This window comes from Colobus angolensis, unplaced genomic scaffold (assembly GCF_000951035.1).
Source record: "Colobus angolensis palliatus isolate OR3802 unplaced genomic scaffold, Cang.pa_1.0 Scaffold270, whole genome shotgun sequence".
In the NCBI taxonomy this organism is placed as follows: domain Eukaryota; kingdom Metazoa; phylum Chordata; class Mammalia; order Primates; family Cercopithecidae; genus Colobus; species Colobus angolensis.
Window position 1 is genome coordinate 3,424,503 of NW_012115933.1, and position 22,197 is coordinate 3,446,699.

Here is a 22,197-nt window from a genome sequence, read left to right on the forward strand (position 1 = left end):
TGTGGTGCTGAGAAGAATGTATATTCTGTTGATTTGGGGTGGAGAGTTCTGTAGATGTCTATTAGTTCTGCTTGGTGGAGAGCTGAGTTCAATTCCTGGATATCCTTGTTAACTTTCTATCTCATTGATCTGTCTAATGTTGATAGTGGGGTGTTAAAGTCTCCCATTATTATTGTTGGGGAGTCTAACTCTCTTTGTAGGTCTCTCAGGACGTGCTTTATGAATCTTGGTGCTCCTTTATTGGGTGCATATATATTTAGGATAGTTAGCTCTTCTTGTTGAATTGATCCCTTTACCATTATGTAATGGCCTTCTTTGTCTCTTGAACTTTGTTGGTTTAAAGTCTGTTTTATCAGAGACTAGGATTACAACCCCTGCTTTTTTTGTTTTCCATTTGCTTGGTAGATCTTCCTCCATCCCTTTATTTTGAGCCTATGTGTGTCTCTGCATGTGAGATAGATCTCCTGAATATAGCACACCAATGGGTCTTGACTCTTTATGCAATTTGCCAGTCTGTGTCTTTTAATTGGAGCAGTTAGCCCATTTACATTTAAGGTTAATATTGTTATGTGTGAATTTGATCCTGTCCTTATGATGTTAGCTGGTTATTTTGCTCATTAGTTGATGCAATTTCTTCCTGGCATCAATGGTCTTTACGATTTGGCATGTTTTTGCAGTGGCTGGTACCAGTTGTTCCTTTCCATGTTTAGTGCTTCCTTCAGGAGCTCTCATAAGGTAGGCCTGGTGTTGACAAAATCTCTCAGCATTTTCTTGTCTGTAAAGGATGTTATTTCTCCTTCACGTATGAAACTTAGTCTGGCTGGATATGAAATTCTGGGTTGAAAATTCTTTCCTTCAAGAATGTTGAATATCAGCCCCCACTCTCTTCTGGCTTAAAGAGTTTCTGCTGAGAGATCCACTGTTAGTCTGATGTGCTTCCCTTTGTGGGTAACCTGATCTTTCTCTCTGGCTGCCCTTAACATTTTTTCCTTCATTTCAACTTTGGTGAATCTGACAATTATTTGTTTTGGAGTTGCTCTTCTCGAGGAATATCTTTGGGGCATTCTCTGTATTTCCTGAATTTGAATGTTGGCCTGCCTTACTAGGTTGGGGAAGTTCTCCTGGATAATATCCTTCAGAGTGTTTTCCAACTTGGTTCCATTCTCCCTGTTACTTTCAGGTACACCAATCAGACGTAGATTTGGTCTTTTCACATAGTCCCATATTTCTTCGAGGTTTTGTTCATTTCTTTTTACTCTTTTTTTCTCTAAACTTCTCTTCTTGTTTCATTTCATTCATTTGATCTTCAATCGCTGATACCCTTTCTGCCACTTGATCCAATTGGCTACTGAAGCTTGTGCATACATCATGCAGTTCTCATGCCACGGTTTTCCACTCCATCTGGTCACTTATGGTCTTCTCTATGCTGTTTATTCTAATTAGCCATTCATCTAATCTGTTTTTCAAGGTTTTTAGCTTCTTTGTGATGAGTTGAAGCATCCTCCCTTAGCTCGGAGAGGTTTGTTATTACCGATTGTCTGAAGCCTTCTTCTCTCAACTCGTCAAAGTCAATCTCCGTCCAACTTTGTTCCATTGCTGGCAAGGAGCTGCGTTCCTTTGGAGGAGAAGAGGTGCTCTGATGTTTAGAATTTTCAGCTTTTCTGCTCTGGTTTCTCCCGATCTTTGTGGTTTTATCTACCTTTGGCTTTGATGATGGTGACGTACAGATGGGGTTTTGGTGTGGATGTCCTTTCTGTTTGTTAGTTTTCCTTCTAACAGTCAGGACCCTCAGCGGCAGGTCTGTTGCAGTTTGCTGGAGGTCCACTCCAGACCCTGTTTGCCTGGGTATCACCAGTGGAGGCTGCAGAATGGCAAATGTTGCTGCCTGATCCTTCCTCTGGAAGCTTCATCTCAGAGGGGCACCCCGCTGTATGAGGTGTCAGTTGCCTGGCTCCTACTGGGAGGTCCCTCCCAGTTAGGCTACTCGGGGGTCAGGGACCCACTTGAGGAGGTAGTCTGTCCATTCTCTGATCTCAAACTCCATGCTGGGAAAGCCACTACTCTCTTCAAAGCTGTCAGACAGGGACTTTTAAGTCTGCAGAAGTTTCTGCTGCCTTTTGTTCAGCTATTCCCTGCCTCCAGAGGTGGAGTCTATAGAGTCAGGCAGGCCTCCTTGAGCTGTGGTGGGCTCCACCCAGTTCGAGCTTCCTGGCCGCTTTGCTTACCTAGGAATGGCGAGTGCCTCAGGAATGGTGGGTGCCCCTCCCCAAGCCTTGCTGCCACCTTACAGTTTGATCTCAGACTGCTGTACTAGCAGTGAGCTAGGCTCTGTGGGCGTGGGGCCCTCTAAGCCAGGTGCGGGATATAATCTCCTGGTGTGCCATTTGCTAAGACCATTGGAAAAATGCAGTATTAGGGTGGGAGTGTCCCGATTTTCCTGGTACTGTCTGTCACAGCTTCCCTTCACTAGGAAAGGGATTTCCCTGACCCCTTGCACTTCCCAGGTGAGGTAATGCCCTGCCCTGCTTCAACTCATGCTCAGTGGGCTGCATGCACTGTTTGACAAGCCCCAGTGAGATGAATCAGGTACCTCAGTTGGAAATGCAGAAATCACCCATCTTCTGCATAGCTCACGCTGGGAGCTGTAGACTGGAGCTGTTCCTATTCGGCCATCTTGGAACCTCCTCCGAAACTGCATTTTTAATAATGTCTCTAGGAGATTCTGATGTAGGGGTTTCTGGGACTCGGTTATATGAAAGACTTCCAAAATGTTTTTTTTTTTTTTTAAATAGTAGTTTTGTCCAGTAAATTATCTCCCAGAAGTAAATTTAGACCTGAAGACCTAGATTTAATTATCTCTGTTTACCTTACTAACTCTTGAATTTTCCAGGGGCCAAATCATTGAGCCAGAATTTCCTTTTTGCTTCACACTAAACATATGGAGCCAGGCCCTGAGGGATCCCTGAGCTGTTTAGCTCTACAAGGTCTGGATAATAAGTTAGTTTACCCAGCTGTAAAATGGGCAAAAGTAATACACATATTATTGCTTAATGGATGGATTATATATTTATGCTTTGAGCTCTGAAGGAGTTGATACTACCCTGAGAGGTTTTTTTTTTTCATTTTATAATACTTCCCAACCATGATATAAATATTCATAAAAACCTAGGAAGTATAGTTGTCATGACTAATTTGATGGTGAAGGAATTAACTAGAAGCGTTCCCTCCATCCTGTAGCTGCAGAAAGCAGAGACTCTTTTGTAGCAAAATTGACGTGACATATGGTGTTTCCAACAACAGAGTCTCATGGGTTACTTTGAGTTCAGAGGTTGTTATATTCTATGAAAGTAACCTGCAATTTGGAAAAGTCTAATTCTGATTGGTTGTTTAACTTAACAATTTGTTATCCTAGTCACGATAAAGTGACATATCTTTATAAAAGGTACAAATATTTGTGATATCATAAAAGGTATAAATACCATCCCTACACCCAGTTAAGAGGTGCCTTTGGCCCCATGCTTTAGAGGGTCCCACATATCACAGATAAAAACATGTAAAAATTTAAAAGAACAAATAGCCCCTCTGTTACTCAGAATCCAGTGCTTTATTCTGGTAGAATCAGATTTGAAACCCCAAACATCCAGCCCAGGGAAAAGTTGTCTATCTTATCTTCTTTGCTCAAAATGAAAGGAGATCATATCATGCATGTTTGTGCATTGTGAGGGAGCTGATTCTGCTTTGGAGTTCAGAGAGGACTGTAGCAATAGAGATCAGAGAAAAGGCAAATTCAGCAAACTACTCAAAGCCTTTCTTTCCCCAGAATGCAATAGCTTCTAATGTAATGAAGAATTATATTTCCTGTACAGTAGCACCTATTGTCCATTTTCTTGCTTTTGTTTTTGTTCTAATTCCTGGCTCAAAAAGTACTCATAATTAGCACAGTATTTGCAACAATTGCACATGATGACTGAATAACATTCTGCATCATTAAGAAATTCATATTATTCTTTTTTTTTTTCTTTTTGACAGAGTCTTGCTCTGTAGCCAGGCTGGAGTGCAGTAGCACAATCTCGGCTCACTGCAACCTCAGCTCACTGGTGGAGGTTCAAGAAATTCTCCTGCCTCAGCCTCCCAAAAATTTGGAACTACAGGCACCCACCACCACACTCAGCTGATTTTTGTATTTTTAGTAGAGATGGGGTTTCATCACGTTGGCCAGGATGGCTAAACCTCGATCTCTCGATCTCTAAACCTCATGATCCGCCTGCCTTGGCCTCCCAAAGTGTTAGGATTAGAGGCATGAGCCACTGTGCCTGACCTAAATTCACATTATTCTTAAACTTGTATACATGCAGATTTGAACTTACATATGGGGTCAAATTCTCTTCTGTATTTGGACTCTTTCTTTGTGCCAGTTTGCCAATCAGTAAGGTTCCTGCATATGAGTATTTAAATATAAAATCAGATGGGATTAGATTTTTGTAGCATACCCAACTCAGAAAATAGAATACATAACTTATTTAAGATATCTACTGAATGTGAAAGCAACAACAGTATTCAAAATGCTACTAATAAGGGTACAACACAACGAAAACAAACTTTGAAGTAAAAATAGATAACAAAAGAAAAATTTTCCTTATTATATTTGGAACAAGAGTCCCATTTTTTAACAGCTATAATAAAAAATAATTCACATATCATACAGTTCGCCCATTTAAAGTGTACAATTCAATAGCTTTCATTCTATTCACAGTTATGCAACCAGCACCACAATCAATGACAGAACATTCTCAAGCTGTCATCTCCCATCCTCCCAACCCTCTCCTCTACCCTTGGCAACTGCTAATTTACTTTCTGTCTCTACAAATTTGCCTCTGTTGAGCATTTCATATAAACAGAGTCATACAATATGTGACCTTTTTAAATTGCCTTTTGTCATTTTGCATGTTTTCAAGGTTCATCTGTGTTGTATCATGTATCAGTAATTACTTCATTTATTTTTGTTTCCAAATAATATTCCATTATGTGTATATACCATATTTCATTTATCACTTCATCAGTTGATGGGTCCACTTTTTGGCCATCATGAATAATGCAACTATGAATACAGCTATGAACATTCATGCATAAGTTTTGTGTGAACATATGTTTTCATATTTTCCTTTTTCTTACATATGTATCTAGGAATGGAATTGCTGGGTCATATGGTAACTATGTTTAACCATTTGAAGAACTGCCCGACTATTTTCTAAAGTGGCTGCACCATTTCACATTAAACATACTTATTTTTGAGGTAATACAGATTTTCTTATCTGAGCTCTTAAGAGATGAGTTACTGAAAGAGAGAGAAGGCTGTAGGAAGGACAATGTGCTGGTATGATTGATCTTCATTTCTGACTAAAGGATATACTGAAAAATGGAACCAGACTGAATTGATTGCAGTTCAGTCTATACCTCTGCTATTCAAGGTGTAGTTTACAGACTATTGGCATTGATTTGACCTGAGAGCTTGTGAGAAATACAGAGTCTCAGGCTCCACCCAGATCTACTGAACCATAGTCTACATTTTAACAAGATCCTCAGGTGATTGTGCACATGAAAGTTGGCACTGCACATTAAAGTTTGAGAAATACTGGAAGAGTTAGAACTCTAGATATTCTACAGGTAATAACATGTAAGACAGTGCTGGACTACACACAAAATTGTGTGCTCGTGTGATGGAAAACTAGAGTGTATTCTAGGACATGCAAGCCATGTCCTCTGCCAGTCATTTCCTCTCTCCTCTTATGTCTCCTTCTTGGATAATTTGCTCTCATTCCTGCAGAAAGCCTGCACTCAAAGCTCCTGCTTTGTCTGGCTTATGGTCTCATTCTCTTGGTCAACTGGATTCTATTGGTAATGGATATTGACTTCAAATGAGACAAACAGATTTTTCTTTGGAATTTTGATCAGAAGAAAGTGATTCTAGAAAGTCTTTATTGAATTATTGCTATTATTTATTTTGAGACAGGGTCTCATCTCACTGTGTTGCCCAGGCTGGAGTGCAGTGACGTGATCTCAGCTCACTGAAGCCCCCACCTCCTGGGGTCAAGCGATCCTCCTACCTCAGCATCCCAAGTAGATGGGACTACAGGTGCATGCCACCAAGCCCAGCTAAGTTTTGTATTTTTTGTAGAGATAGGATTTCACTATGCTGTCCAGGCTGGTCTCGAACTCCTGGGCTCAAACAATCAGCTCACCTCCGCCTCCCAAAGTGTGGCGATTACAGGTGTGAGCCACTGCACCTGGCCTCTGTTGAATTATTAGGAGAAGAGATAAGTAAACTGGTAGGGATGTTTTCCACTTCATGCACAGAGATGTAAAGTCATCTCTAGAAAGAGAAACTTGAAGGAAGAAGACATAAAGGGAAGATGAAAGTGAGAAAGAAGGAGAGCAAAAGGAAGAGAGAGGTGGTGGGGGGAGAGAGAGAGAGGAGAGAAAACTAGCATTCTGGGTTTGAAGAGGATTTCCATCATACAGATTCCACACTTGAACATTTTATTTATCTGTGATCTATATGCTAGTGCCTTTTTTGGAAATATATGCATGCACTCATCAGATTGACAAAAATTAAAGACTGGTAATATTCAGTATTGGTGAAGATGCTGGAAATAATATTTCTTATACATTGCTAGTGGAAATAATAATTTCCTTTTTAACACCTAGACAAATCAACTCTTTTCCATGACCTAAAAGCCTTACTCATTATTTAAAATGTTTCCATATTTTAAAATACTCTAGTAAACTCCAGTTTTTCTTAATCAACAATTAGAAGATATATTACATAGTTTTACACATATATTTTAAAGCTCCAACTTATGTAGGCTTTTTCACTAAATGCAAAAAATGTACAAATAGGTTTGAGTTTTTGTTGTTGTTGTTGTTGTTTTTGAGACAGGTTCTCCCTCTGTCACCAAGGCTGGAGTGCAGTGGCACCATCTCACTGCAACTACCACCTCCCAGGTTCATGAGATTCTCCCACCTCAACCTCCTGAGTAGCTGGAATTACAGGCACATGCCACCACGCCCGGTTAATTTTTTTTTTTTTTTTGGATTTTTTTTTTTTTAGTAGAGACGGGGTTTCACCATATTTGTCAGTCTGGTCTGGAACTCCTGGCCTCAGGTGATCCACCCTCCTCGGCCTCCCAAAGTGCTGGTATTTTAGGCTTGAGCCACTGTGCCTGGCCAGGTTTGAGTTTTTAAATGTAGTGCTTGATGACAAATTAGTAAGTTTAATTTAAAAATGAGAAAGGAAAATGTGTGCTCAGTGGTTTTATATCACAGTATCTCTGCTCCGTAATATCTGTAAATCAAAAGCAGAACACAAATAGGTTCATTTACTTGGGATATCCAGGATGCTGGAAAGGTAAAGAAAGACTTTTCAAATATTTTAATTAGATTATATCTATATAAACACAGTGGGGCCAATTTCCAGGTCTGTAGAAGGGTTTCAGGAATTTCCAGTTTAAAGGCAGAATTTACTACATAATTTTACATTTTACCCAATTCAGAAATGACACAAACTTTGACTCATTGTGTTTCCAAAACAAATGAGACATAAACCAAGGCTCTGGGGTCAATACGTATCATTTACCTGTTTGGCAGCCTCCTTTTCAATAGCAGCCTGCAGAGAACCAGAGGAGAAGCAGAACTGTTTGGGATTTGTTTCCACAGGCTTCCAACAAATCCTGCCTCTGGTCTCTTCTCTAGTCTTAAGTCCTGTATGTAAAGCAGCTGAAGGGAGGCCCCATGTAGAGCTGAGAATGCCTGTCTTACAAGTGCATGCACCTAGCTACATCTAAGGATTTTAGTCAGTTTCCCTCTTTGTAGCCTCCCTAGAAGGTGTAGATAATCAGCAATGAGGTAGCTGCACTATTAATCATGGGGAAAATTTTTTACATATTAGTCTAAGTTAGTCCCTTTTCCAAAACTGGCAATGGGGGAAATGGAGGAAACGAGGCAATGGGCATATATGATCTCAGGTTGGAAACTACAACCCTCAGATTGGCTTCCAAGGTTGATTGCATGTATGGTAGGGGTCCTAACACAAGGCCTACCTGTGTTGTAATCAGGATTCTAATACGTCCAGTCTTCCAGTTGTACTGGATCCAGTTGTATTTGATGTGTCAATTGACATAGGAGATGAAGGAAGGTGATATTGGAGCATGACTCAAGGTCAGCTGTCCCCAGGGACTGTGTCTGAGCTCAATGGAGAAAGACAAGCAGAAGTCAATGAATCTTTTTCACTGAGGACTCTGAGGCAGAGAAATAAATAACAACTACTTGGAAGCAACACAGAGAAAAGAGGAATTCTTCTCACTCTTTCACTGACACTAACACACTTGAAAACATTGTTAGCAGAGATATTAGTACTCTCAAGGTGGCAATCAAATACGGAGAATGTGAAATGTATTGAAGGCAGTTTTAGGGGCAATGGTCATTGATGGATATGGGTGTTGAAGCTACACAAGTAGCAGGTGTGATCAGATAACTCTGATAGACGTGTTCATCAGCACATAGGAGACATCTACTAGGGGCTTGCCATGTTGGGTGAACATATGGAGGGAGTCAAATGTCCTGCCCTGGGAAATGTGGTTAAAAGGCAGGGAATTACAAGTCAAGTGCAATTAATGTGACTCCATTTGTTATTCCTGGATGGTGAAATTTCAGGAAACAGGAGCTATGTACATAATTTTCTTTATTGTTTTCCAATCATTTGTTAACTTTAAGTCCTCAAATAAATATTAAGTATAATATGTTATGTTTCCCTTTTCTACCCTTCTTTCTGTTTTCTCACTAAGGTTCCTGTTCCAGCAAGGGACTGGTGGCATGACATGCAAGGACAAGATTACATACATCTGTGTTTAGCACACACAGGTACTGATGATCCTCTCTCAAGGTCGGCATGCCTTTCCATTTTAACCTTCCACTCAGAATATGTGTGGTGTTCCTTCCCAGGCACCAGATGTAGTCCTAATTTACTTAGGCAGGGTCAGCTAGATCTACCCCTGAAACATACACTTGTCCATTTTGATCCAATGAAATGAGTTTACCTTTGCAGCTGGCGTGATTTGCGTTTTCCATTAGAGACCTCTTGAAAAATAACAGAGATTTCAGAACTTCTTGTCTCTTCCTATTCTTTACTTAATAGGGAAGACTCTCTAACATGCATTTGGATTGAGTCCAGGATGGGGCATAAAATGGAATCAGTGACATTTATTTCTCATAATAGAGGTCAGAATAGAGAAAATGTGATAAAAACACAAAATTTAACAAAGAAAAGGGTAGCAGCCCACCCACCATCAGGGTGGAGACAGAATGTCTGTGTTCATGTAGGTCAATGGTAGCAGGTGGCAGAAGGCAGCTGTTATCCGAAGCCCTGGACTTTTAAAGCTGAGGAAAAAGTTTTGTTCTGTTCAGGTGATTATGATAGTAGACCAGCCTAGGTTATTTGGATTTGGTTCATACCTGTGTAACATTTCATTTATCAGTAGCTGAGTCTGAAAGGTTTAAAGTACAGCAAAATTCCAGATGAACCAGAACACTGCTTTATGTTTTATCATATTTAGGTTATTTATTAATGAAAATATATGACATTTTCAGGAATACAAATTTTGCACCCTGATGACCTCAAATGCATGCAACAAGATTTTTAATACAGAAAATAACACAAAAACTGTTGTTACAGTGGTTAGAATTTTTAACTTTAAAAAACCTTGAATTTTTATTGTTTTAATTGCACAACAAAATAATGTTGATATATACTTAAGCTTAAATTAATTCCAACAGGCAAACATTTTCCAACCCAGAGCATGACTGATGGTCTCATGCTGGGTCAGCTGACTCTATTTTGGTTCACACCAACTTTGATGTCTAGGCCATTCAGTATCTCCCTAGAAAATCCCAATTGTCCAAGAACACCATGAATTTTGGGATTTCTCAGAAGATTTTCAGAGTTAGAATTGCTTATATCACTTAATATCCAACATTTCCAAAGAGGGGAAAACCCCACCATCTATTGTCAATGGCATTTCCCAAGACCTTGCACCAGGCCCTTAGTCACAAGGTTACCCATTTTTTTTGCTTTCCTATCATCTCAAACCAGGTTCATGAAAACATTTGAACAAAGTCAGTCTTCATTTTACCAAAAAAAATTCCTAATAGTGGCTAAAATATTGAAAATATTGAAAATTTGATTACAATCTACAAAGATAAACCAGCATTCCTTTCTCTTTCTCTCTTTTGGTTACTTTTTCCCTATCCCTACAGGTGGAACATTTATTTTTTCCACACAGGTTTTAAAGAAATACATTATGTTGGTTTCTAGCCTATTGTACAGAATCCATTTTCATTCTTTACATGTTACATTATGACTATGAGGAGGGCAGAGTAGAGGTGAACTCTCTCTATACTTGCTGAAAGTCTTGTACACATTGCTTTTTGTACCCATTGCTTCTAGCTATGTCTCTTCCTGTTCTCTGCTCTCTTCTCAACTATGTTGCCACCTCAATTAATCAGGCACTTGAATTCACCTTGTGTAGAATACTCAAGACTGATGATAGACTGGGAAGGAGGAGGAAGGAGGCAGAGGTGAGAGATGGGGGATACCGAGCCCTATTTAGACTTTGGCCCTCAGGTTTTGGATGAACTTAGCACATTACTGGCTATGCAGGACTAACCTCTATGGGATGCAAAATGACTCCAAATATGGAACAACATTGCAAAAATGGACTTCAATATTACATGAAGGATTTGGCTGCTTTATATAAACATAGAAACAAGTCCAGTGGACTACTCCACTAAAGGTGACTAAGCAAATGTTACAGTTCAAACTGCACTCAAGAAGTCAGTTGAGAAATAATTCTATCACCAAGCCCTTGGACCTACCCCCCAATCTGGTCCCTCTCCCAGAACTCCTTGGACTTTCTGAAGACCCAGCAATTAACATAGTCCTGTCCAGTGGTATGGCCAGTGTCTTAGTCCAATCTTTTGCCATATCAGTCATTACATATTTTGAATACCAACTTGGTGGAGGAATTTCAGCTCCCTTTCAGCAGTAGCCTAGTGGGCACCACATCTCTATTCTTCATTCCCCATTCCAGCTTGATGCTGATGGGATGAGGCTTCCAGACTCCAAACCCCTCTCAGAGTCTTCATCTGCTTGTTGCATTTTTTTATTCAGCTCCTGAAGGAATGCCAAGACATGCAAAGCCTCAGAATCTGCTCCATTTTTAGAAAGTCGCATTTTGGCAATTTTTTGCAGTTTGTCTTTCATCTTTTCTTTCTCCCTTGATTTCTGGTTTATTTTTACACCCTCTATAAAGTGGTGGATGGCCTTGTCTTCACACTTCATTTGATACAGCTGAAAGTTGCCATACCGCAGATGGAGCAGTTGTTTTGCTACAGGAGTAAGCTCTTTACTGAATTCCTTTTGGAAGTAATACTCTGCTTCTTCATACTGATCTGCTAGAGCATGGAGGCTGGCAAGAAAGGAACAGACACGGAAGAGATTATCATTGGCCTCATCAGCTTTCTTCAGATGAGCCACAGCATGTCCTATTAGTTCCAGTAACTTTCTTTTCCCATATATTCCATTCTCTCTTAGATTCATTACTTGGAGGACTTTTGCCCTATAGCAACACCCAATCTGGCAATGCAGGTAGGCATTGTTCGGTAGGTATTCTAAAGCCTTTTTAAGCAGTTCAATAGCTTTGTCTGGCTCATCTTTTCTTCGATAAAACTTTGCTGCACTGCGAAGTACATCTGTTATACCTGGGGCTTTCTCCAAGGCTTCTTGAACTAACTTCTCTCCTTCATCTTCCTCTTCGCCTTCTTCACGCATCTTATGAAGCTTCAGAGCCAGGAGGACTTTAAGGTACTGGTTGTCAGGATTCAGCCGAATGGCTTGCCTCAGAGGGTCAATGGTGTTCTGAGATGGTGGCCAGTTGTCCAGACGGTAGCTTGCTATTGCCAGTCCAGAGGTGAATTCTGGGTTCTTTGGTTTCTTTTCCAGAGCCTTCTCAAAGCACACCTTTGCTCTTTCATTTTGGTTTCCTCCACACTTTAACCGTGTCCACCCTTCCTCACAGTCAAGCTCCGGACTCTCAATTCTGTAGGGACTGGAAAACTTCTCACAGATGTGCTTCACCTTGTCTACATAAATCTGAGCATCTGAGAGTCGGCCCATGTGATAGTAGACCCAGGCATAGTTTCCCCAGGTGACCAGACTTCTGATTTCTGCTTGGTCAGCATGCTCTTGCTGGATTAACTCTTCAGCTTTACATAAGCATTCCAGGGCTTCCTCGTTTTGGCCTTTGAGGTGCTTTAGATAGGCCAGTAGGTTGCACATTGTGGCTTTGAATTCACGATTCTGAAACTCAGTCCGGTAAAATACTTTGTCTTCAAAATCATCCAAGGAATTTTCTCCCTCCATCAAGTTCCAGGTGAAATGGCATTTTAATTGCCGTAGGCTGCTCTCCAAGGAATTCTTAGTGTTCTCACTGTAGGGAAAAACAGAAAGATGGACACTTTGAGAAATAGATTTATATGTCAAGAAATGGGAGCATGGCAAATAAAATTCTCCTCCTCCTAAAGACTGTTAACACAAATCAAAGAAAGTCTCCTTCTTTTCTTTCTATAATATGTTTTGCCATATTGTTAATTCCCGCATGTTGTAGCGGGAGTTTAGAGACTGTGAGCAGCAGAAGAATTAGAGCGAGGGCAGTGGGTTGTTCTCCGAGTCTGTGGCTACGTTTTCATGAATAAGACAGTTTTTGTTAAATAGCTCTGCCCTCTGCTTTTGAGGGCCTCTGTGGAGCCTTGGTTTTATTTATGTAGTTTTAAAGAAGTAAATGTTTTTTATTGCTTTTTGTTTCTGTTCTTCATTCTTCCCTAGCTTCACTTTTGTACTTTGAAAATTTCAGCTTTATAATTTTTTAGTCTTTTGATGTTTTGCCATACTGATTTTAATTTCTCATCCCTCTGAAATGCAGCTTCATTTTATCTTTGATATTCTTAATTCCTTAGTTTTCCTTCATTTGCCTTTAAAGAAATCTTGACTACTTTTGATTTTCTGTCTATTTCAGCTTTTAATAGATCCTTCATTTATTTTGTCTATTCAAACTTTCTGAGCTTTTATCAGATTGGTTTTATTTTGTATTGGTTTATTACTTTACGATGCTATATTTTCATTTTTTTCTGTTGAATTTTTCCATTTTAACCATTTGAATCTTATTTTCAACCATTCTGAATTTTTACTCATTTTATCTGCTTTTGTACTATTCTCTCATTTAATTTCAAGTATTATTTATGTTAGCAATATCTTAAACATTTATTTTGGAATAAAATGTAATTTTTTTCCTTCCCCCCGCCCCCATACCTCTGCTTCTTAAACTGGTGATTTCTGTTCTTAATACATCTCATTGAGTTGCTCTATTAGTAATTTTGTACTTGATTGTTTTAATTTTTTTGAAATGTTATTTTTTCTCTTCTGCGTTTTGCTTTTATAACAAGGGGCAAGAAGTGCAGCTACAGGGAAGGCTCACAAGGCCACTAGCTCCTTTTCTTATAGAAAGGGCTCTTTTTCCTTTAGGGTACCCTTACGACTCTCCTGGAAAGATTTTCCATTCCCTTCAGTGTTGGTCCTCAAAATAAATAAATAAACCAAAACCAACCAAACCAAAAAACAAAACAAAACAAACAAAACAAAACAACAACAACAAAAAACAACCGAAAAAACCAGCAAACAGAAAAATGAACAAAAGCCTGTACTTCGAATTACTTTGGAGATGAATAACATTCCATACCCCAAATTGTTTCTCAACACTGTCTGTGTATTGGAGTCTCTGTAATGTTGCTTTTTCTTACTTAAATTTTTTTTTTGTGGTGTCTGTACAGCAACCCTTGTATCAGGAGCTATCAGGAGCTATATTTCTAAATAGTATGGCTTCTTATGCAACCAATAGATATCTGGAATGTCATGCAATGTGGCAGGATCACTTTTGAAATATATGTCTAGATAGAAGATTATGTGACCTCTCTTTCTTTCTTTCTTTCTTTTTTTTTTTTTGAGACAGAGTCTAGCTCTGTCGCCCTGGCTGGAGTGCAGTGGCCGGATCTCAGCTCAATGCAAGCTCCACCTCCTGGGTTTACGCCATTCTCCTGCCTCAGCCTCCGGAGTAGCTGGGACTACAGGCGCCCGCCACCTCGCCTGGCTGGTTTTTTGTATTTTTTAGTAGAGACGGGGTTTCACCATGTTAGCCAGGATGGTCTCGATCTCCTGACCTCGTGATCCGCCCGTCTTGGCCTCCCAAAGTGCTGGAATTACAGGCTTGAGCCACCTTGCCCGGCTCCCGACATGAGCTTTTCAACTGGAATGCTGCTGCCATTAGGATGCCTGATACCAAGTCAAGCACTCCAGGGCTCCCGTCCCTGGGGTTAGTTACATCAAGAGGCTTAGACAACCTGACTCTTTGCTAAGATCTATTTGGAGCTTTGAATGAAGGCGGGTCCCTCCTATAAACTCCTGCCTGTTTTCCATCCTATTTTTGTTTGTTTGTTTGTTTGTTTATTCTGCTTGGGATAGTTAAGTCTCCATTTGTTCCAAGGAACAGAGATGAGCAGAAACTGATTTAAAGTTCCTAGAGTGCCTCGCAGGACCATTGGTAGGACTGCAGTGACCGCAGGAGGATCAGAACAGGACACTGGGGAGCTCGGAGGGCTCAGACCCTGTGTTTTCTCCATGTGCATCCGAGTCATACTCTCTACTGTAGTGCATTCATTACAGAATATGGTGAGTCCTACAGAATATGGCCACTCTCAGATCCCAAGCATGTGCGGCATGCATCCTAACACCTGAAGACTCACTCTAGCTTCCTTGCTGCCTCTCAATTCTATTTCCAACTTCCATTTGAGTTTGGGTGCTCATTCCCTTAACACGTACACTCCTTAGCTCCTTTCTCATTTTACAAAAGAAACAGAGAGAGTAAATAGAATTGAGATTATCTCCACCATATAAAACATAAAGTCCATTGTGCATTTGCAGGATAGAGACATTTGATATAAATGTAAATCCCGTTATGTAAAATCCCGTTGAGCAGTCATTTAAAAGGCATCCAACTTCACTGCTTGATTTTGGGTTCTTATTTTCACTGTTAAGTTAAAGAAGTCGGCCTCAGACACTTGCTTCCTGGGCTCTGGCTTCTGAGGACCTATTCTCCTGATTCCTATAGAAGTTCCAGTTGTATACACAACAAAAACAATTTCTTCCATTGCCTTTTATCTGGATAAAAGCAGCAGTGACATTATCAACCAGGCTCAGAACTAACGCTACCACCACAGTTTCTTGGAGCCGTCTCAGAATCACGGAGGAACCTTTTAGAGACACACATCCTCAGACTCCAACCCAGACCCACTTAATGAGAATCTCTGGGGAATTGACCCTAGAACTCTGTCCTTAATAAGCTGTCCAGGCAATTTTTATGCATGCTCAATTTTGAGAAACACTGTCTTAGGGCACAAGAGCAATGCCCAGTGAAAGTCACAATAGATAAACAATAAGGAAAGCAAGAAGGAGGGATGGGTCTGTATCATAATGGGAAAAACTCTAAGACCATGCTAAAATTCTAACAAATAAGAAGAGGGTTCTATAGATTCTGGGTGACCACAAAAAAAGAAATCTGTAAATATCTCAAATCTTTTTTTTCTCTCTCTCTTTTTTTAATCAGGCAGAACATTTAAACTAGCAGGAAATAATATCGTTTCAAGAAGAGAAATCAGGAACCTCACAGAGGTAGGACAAGGTGTCTCATAGGAAGTAAGCACTGGGGTTGGTAACACGGGATTCCAGAGCTCCCAGAATAAGGGTGAGGCAACCAGGTCCGGCCACCCCACCCTCAAACTGGAGAAAATAGTTCCCTTCCTACTCAATGAGCTAACACTTCCTCTCCAGGGCAGTCTCATGTTTTGGGGATAGAAGGGAATGTCAGAGGTGAGAACTATTTTCTCCAAGCACTCCATCTCTAATTCATACTCAGGAGGACTCTAACCGATCAGTAGCATTTTGGGGTGAAAATATTTAAGTTTACCAGCCTTTGTGCAAATCTGAGATGAAGGACTACATTAAAAGTAAAATTCACCTTAGCAGGAAGTGGGGTTTGCTATTCTGTGTGTATCTTTAACAGTATCTGCTGAAAAGAACCCTGTTGTTAAATAATTGTATTACAAGTCCCCAACTTAGTCCTTTCGAATATGAAATAAGAGAGGGACAGTGCACAAGAGCAATGCCCCCAGACCCATCTTTAAGTGAAGCGCCGGGCGGATGAAACATCCCTCTCTGCTGCCTTCTTTCTCTGATTGCAACTCAGTTCCCCAGGCGAGCAGTTCTGGAGATGAATTTAGGAAGCTTGCCAGCGTGAAGCAGAAGATTGTTTAGGAGGGAACAAATCAGCATTGGTAAGATAGATTTACAACCGACAGAGGTAAAGGCATAGTAAGGCCGTAAACAAACACTAAAATGGAGCTGGCCCTCTTTGGGCGCATAGCTACTCAGGATTTGCATTGGACAAGATGACTCAAGAGCACTATCGGATACGAAGGGAAAATCTTTACCTCATGGTTGCCGTGCAATTCTCAGCTGTTCGGCAGGGCTGCGGTTCAGGCAGCTGCACTCTTCAGAAATCTTCCTCTTCTGCCACCAATAAATGCTGAAGAGACCTATATATACAAGTGGCCTCTGGTTCCTTTCTGCTTGTTTCCCTTCAGCTGACGTTACAAAAGGGAAAGTGAAACTAGAAAGTGAAATTGGCAGGACTCTTTACAGGGGAATGAGCACTCCTTTTCCTCGGGAGCTGAGTTGCGATCAGACAAAGAAGGCAGCAGAGAGGGATGTTTCATCGGCCCGTGTCTGGGGGCATTGTTCTTACTTTTAATGTAGTCCTTCGTCTCAGATTTGCACAAGGTCTGGTAAACTTAGATATTTTCACCCCAAAATGCTCTTGAGTAAGAGCCAAGCCCAGCTGGGTAGTGAGTTAGAAGAACTTCCTCTTTGTGGAATGTGTTGATGACATCAAGGGAGCACAACTCCGAGAAGGACATATTTACAAAGTACTCTGCCTTGTGATTACCATATTAACACATTTTTGCTCTGCTTTATACCAACATGATCCACAGGCCACTGTCAGGAGCAGTTATCTAGCCTCGACAGGTCAGGGGATTTTAGTCTGAATCATTGCTGAATCTCCAGTCCCTGCAAAACTACCTGCACATTGCATGGTATGGCAAGCATTCCAAAAGTAGTAGTTGAATAAATGAATACATGATTAAAAGCATGGGTGGTGATGTCTGTCTATCTGGATTTGAAATCAGCCCCCACTTTTATGCTATGAAACGCTGGGGAAAATTATTGAATGTCTCTGCTTCGGTTTTGTAAATTGGAAATAGTACCACTACTGGTTCATTGTGGTGTTGGAAGGATGAAATAAGAGAATATGTGAAATGTCCTTAGAATAATGCCTGGCAGTAACAAGTAAATGTTAGTTTCTATTATAATTATTAACTAAAATCGTTAACCAAAGTGATCAGAGGGGAAACTTTCTTTTTTTCAGGCTGGTGTGTGGTGGAAAGATCCTGACTTACTACAACCTCCACTTCTCTAGTTCAAGTGATTCTCCTGCCTCAGCCACTTGAGTAGCTGGGATTACAGGCACGCACAACCATGCCTGGCTGATTTTTGTATTTTTAGTAGAGACGGAGTTCCACCATGTTGGCCAGGCTGGTCTCGAACTCCTGACCTCAGGTGATCTGCCTGTCTTGGCCTGCCAAAGTGCTGGGATTACAGGCGTGAGCCACTATGCCCAGCCAGAGGAAATTTCAATGTTTGCTTTTTCCAGAACTTTACCCTCCCTGACATTCAACAATCCGTCATGATCACTGACCTAAGCCAAACAATTCCTAACATCTCCTTATGTTCTTGGCTTCCCCAAGCCCCACAATATTTCCCCCTTTTTATTGATGTATAGTAATTTACATATTTATGGGTTTCATGTGACTGTTACATGCAAAGAATATTTAATGATCAAGTCAGGGTAATTGGGGTATGCATCACCTTCAGTGTTCATCATTTTTATGTGTTGATATCATTTCAAGTACTCTCTTCTAGTTACTTTAAAATATACATAATATTATTGTGAAGTATAGTCACCCTAGTCTGCTATCAAACATTAGAACTTATTTTTTCTATTTAACAGTATGTTTGTACCCATAACCTCACTCTCATCTTCCCACCACCCCCCTTCCTAGGGGTGACATTGTTCTATTCTCAATGTCCATGAGATAAAGCTTTTTAGCTCCCACATTTGAGTGAGAACATGCAGTATTTTGTCATTTTGTGCCTGGCTTATTGCATTTAACGTAATGGTCTCCAGTTCCAACTACATTGCAGATTACATGATTTCATTCTTCTTTAATGGCTGAATAATATTCCATTGTGTGTATAAATAATATTTTCTTTATCCATTTGTTCACTGATGAGCACCTATGTTGATTTCATATTTTGCTATTATGAATAGTGGTGTGATGAACATGTGAGTGCAGGTATCCTTTTTATTTATTGATTTACTCATTTTTTTTTCCTTTGGATAGATACCCAGTAGTGTGATTGCTGGGTCTCATGAAACTTTTATTTTTAGTTTTTTGACAGCTTTCCATAATGACTGTACTAATTTACATTTCTACCAATGGTGTGTAAGAGTTCCCTTTCTCCTGCATCATTGCCAGCATTTGTTATTATTTTTTTAATAATAGCCATACTAACTGGGATTAGATGATACCTCGTTGTGATTTTTATTTGCATTTCCTTGGGGTTGAGTGATGTTGAGTATTTTTTTATATGCCTGTTGGTCACGTATACCAGAGCTCCTTTGTAGATGATGAGATGCTTTTCCTTTGCTGTCTTTAAAATTTTCTTTTTGTCACTGAATTTATATAGTCTGACTATAATGTGCCATGGAGAAGACCTTTTTGGACTGTATCTGATTGGGGATTGCTAGGCCTCCTGTATCTGGATGTCTAAATCTCTTACTAGACTTGGGAAGTTTTCATCTATTATTTCATTATATAGGTTTTCAAACCCTTTCAGTTTCTCTTCGTCTTTTGGGATACTGATAATTCATATATTTGGTCACCTTATAGTGTCCCATAGATCATGAAGACTTTGTTCATACTTTTGAATTCTTCTTTTTTCTTTATTTTTGTCTTACTGGATTATTTCAAAAGACCTTTCTTCAAGTTCTGATGTTCTCTCTTCTGCTTGGTCCAGTCTATTGTTGAAACGTTTTGTATATTTTGTATTTCATTCAAATTCTTCAGTTCCAGAATTTCAGTTTGGTTATTTTTATGATATCTATTTCTTTGGCAAATTTCTCATTCATATCCTGAATTGTTTCTCTGATTTCTGTATATTGTTTGAATTGTATTGGATTTGGAATTCTCTTGTATCTTGCTGAGCTTCTTTAGTATTATACACACACACACACACACACACACACATATACATGTATACACATATATACATTTTTTTTTTAGATGAAGTCTCACTCTGTTGCCCAGGCTGGAGTGCAGTGGTGCGATCTCTGTTCAGTGCAACCTCTGACTCCCAGGTTCAAGTGATTCTCCTTCCTCAGCCTCCCAAGCTGGGATTACAGGCATGTGCCACCATGCCTAGCTAATTTTTGTAATTTTAGTAGAGACGGGGATTCACCGTGTTGGCCAGGCTGGTCTCGAACTCCTGGCCTCAGGTGATCCACCCACCTCGGCCTCCCAAAGTGCTGGGATTACAGGTGTGAGCCACCGTGCTTAGTATCATAATTTTGAATTGTTTTTCCTGGGTTTCCTGGGTTTCTTTTTGATTGGGATCTGTTGCTGGGGAATTGTATTCCTTTGAAGGTGTCATATTTCCTTGCTTTTATATGCTCCCTGTGTCCTTTCACTGATATCTGAGCATCTAGTATAATAGTCACTTCTTTTAGTTTTTGAACTTGCTTTTGTAGGGGAGGACTTTTTCCTGAAGATATATCAACAATATTGGTTGAGTAAGGCACTTCGACTTTGATTCTGAATGTACATGGTAGTGTAGTCTCTGTAAAATTTATTTGGCTGTGATCAGTGATATATGTTATTTCCTTGATGGTTTAGGGTGGGGTTATTAGTGGAGGCTATCGTGACATTTTACTGGGAACATGGTTGCCATGTGGGCCAGTCTTCAGTCCCCAGTGGTGGCAGCAGTGGGTTGTGGATGTCTGATCTTGGGCCCCAGAACAACATACACTGGCACTGGTGTTAGTGGGACCAGGTAGGCTAATTCCTGGGCCCCCAGATAGCTTGCTCAGATGCTGGTAGTGGCAGCAGTGGGCTAGGTGGGTGAGTGGGTTCTCAAGTCCCTGGGCAACTGATGTGATCTAGACAATGGCAGTAGCCAATGGTGGGACAACCCCTTTGGTTCTGATAATGCACACCGATGTTGGCAGTGGCTGTGGTGCAGGGTTGCCACCTATAGCCCCAGACACACAGCTCTCAGGCTCTTTCATTCTCTGTAACAGCAACCCCGCAGTGCTGTGCAGAGAGAGGAGCGACCCTGTTCTTTGTGTGTGAGCCTAGGCACAGAGGCCATGCGTCCAGTGGGGGTGCAGTCACCACTCACAGCACCAGACAGGCAGCCCTCTGGTTTCCCTGCCCCAGCCTCTGGTAGTAGCATCAGTGGCTGTGCCTGCAGCAGTATGTGGAGGGCAAGAAGGGGTACCACTCTCTACATGTAAGTCCAAGCACCAGTGGGAGGGTATCTTACTATCCACTTGTGAGGCTGAGTACAGAGTTTGTGGTGCTGGTAAGTGTAGGGTCACTTCTCACAGCCCCAAACAGGGTACTCTGGAAAGGACATGTTTTGGTTTCCTTTGTATCAGGGGCTGTCTTTTTGGCACATTGCACCATTCTTTCCCTAGGGAGTAGTACTCCCTGTGGGCTGGGGTGCTGCGGACCCTGTATTACCTTTGGATTTGGCCAGTGCTATGTCACTGTAGCTCACTGGGTGGATACTGGGAAATATCACTGGGAACTCCTGGGATATGGAGACACAGGGGCTGTGGTTCCCAGGATAGGACACAATTCCATGACTATAGTCTCACAATGGTACTGCTTAGGTCTTAGGGGAGCTGAGAGACCCAGCGTGAGTTTCCTGTCTCATGAGATACCCTTGTGGGGTCTCCAAATCACCACCCATACTGGTGCCAGAGTTTGTGTGGGTAGAGAAACTCTCTCATGTTTCAGATTGCTGCAGTTTGCAGGAGGGATGTGGACTGCTGAAGTTCTCTCATTTGCCCTTTCCCTGAAATGCCAAGGCCCTCTGGTCTCCTGGCCAATCTCAGCCAAGCTGGTCACTTGATTACTTCTTCTTCTGTGCCTCAGGTGTTTCCCATGACTTCTCTGTTGAATTCTAGTGTTCTCTCCTAGATGTTCTATTCGAGGTATAATTATCTATTCACAATTTTGGTTCTTCTTTCTAAAGAGGGTGGGTGTCTGATGTCTCTAGTCAGTCATCCTGAACCAGAATCCCCACCATATTCTAAATCCCTGCTTGTTGCCCTGGTATTTGGCATCCCCAAATCACAATGTACAGCTGTAGTGTTTTGGAATGATAGAAGAAATGTATTTTCCTTGATTTTTCCTTATTCATACCCTTAGTCACAAAGAGGGTAATCATGTATATAGACCCAAAAGAAAATAATAGTACCTCAAAGATTGAGGTCAGAAAATTACACAAAGCACAGATAGAACACATTCTCCAGCAAAACTGAGGTTGTTAAAGTAGGTTATTCAGTCTTGGGAAAGGTTATTTATCGTATTTTTTTTCTGCCTAGGGCAGGGAGGAAAAAGAAATTGTCCTTCCTAAAAAGTCTCTACCCTTTGATTAGGATGCACAGCTAAGCCTGACCCAGTTGGAAACCCTTACTTTTGTGTTTTACTCAAGAGCTTCAAGTTCCTTTTCTATTTACAAGTTCCTCCTCCTCCGCTGCTCCTCTTCTTCTTCTTCTTCTTCTTCTTCTTCTTCTTCTTCTTCTTCTTCTTCTTCTTCTTCTTCTTCTTCTTCTTCTTCTTCTTCTTCTTCTT

At 40.8% G+C, this 22,197-nt stretch overlaps 2 protein-coding genes across 2 annotated transcripts in view; one reads left to right on the forward strand and one right to left on the reverse strand.

Moving 5' to 3' along the window:
• The window catches only part of LIPA (lipase A, lysosomal acid, cholesterol esterase), a 131,484-nt gene that overhangs the window by 22,271 nt on the left and 87,016 nt on the right, over positions 1 to 22,197 (forward strand). The gene's annotated exons all lie outside the window — the stretch shown is intronic.
• IFIT2 (interferon-induced protein with tetratricopeptide repeats 2) lies at positions 9,236 to 16,850 on the reverse strand. The gene is made up of 2 exons (XM_011947871.1): positions 16,648 to 16,850; positions 9,236 to 12,539 (listed from the first exon to the last, which is right to left on the reverse strand). Exons 1-2 carry the CDS (start codon positions 16,650 to 16,652, stop codon positions 11,126 to 11,128), a joined length of 1,419 nt encoding a protein of 472 aa, XP_011803261.1. The 5' UTR covers positions 16,653 to 16,850; the 3' UTR covers positions 9,236 to 11,125.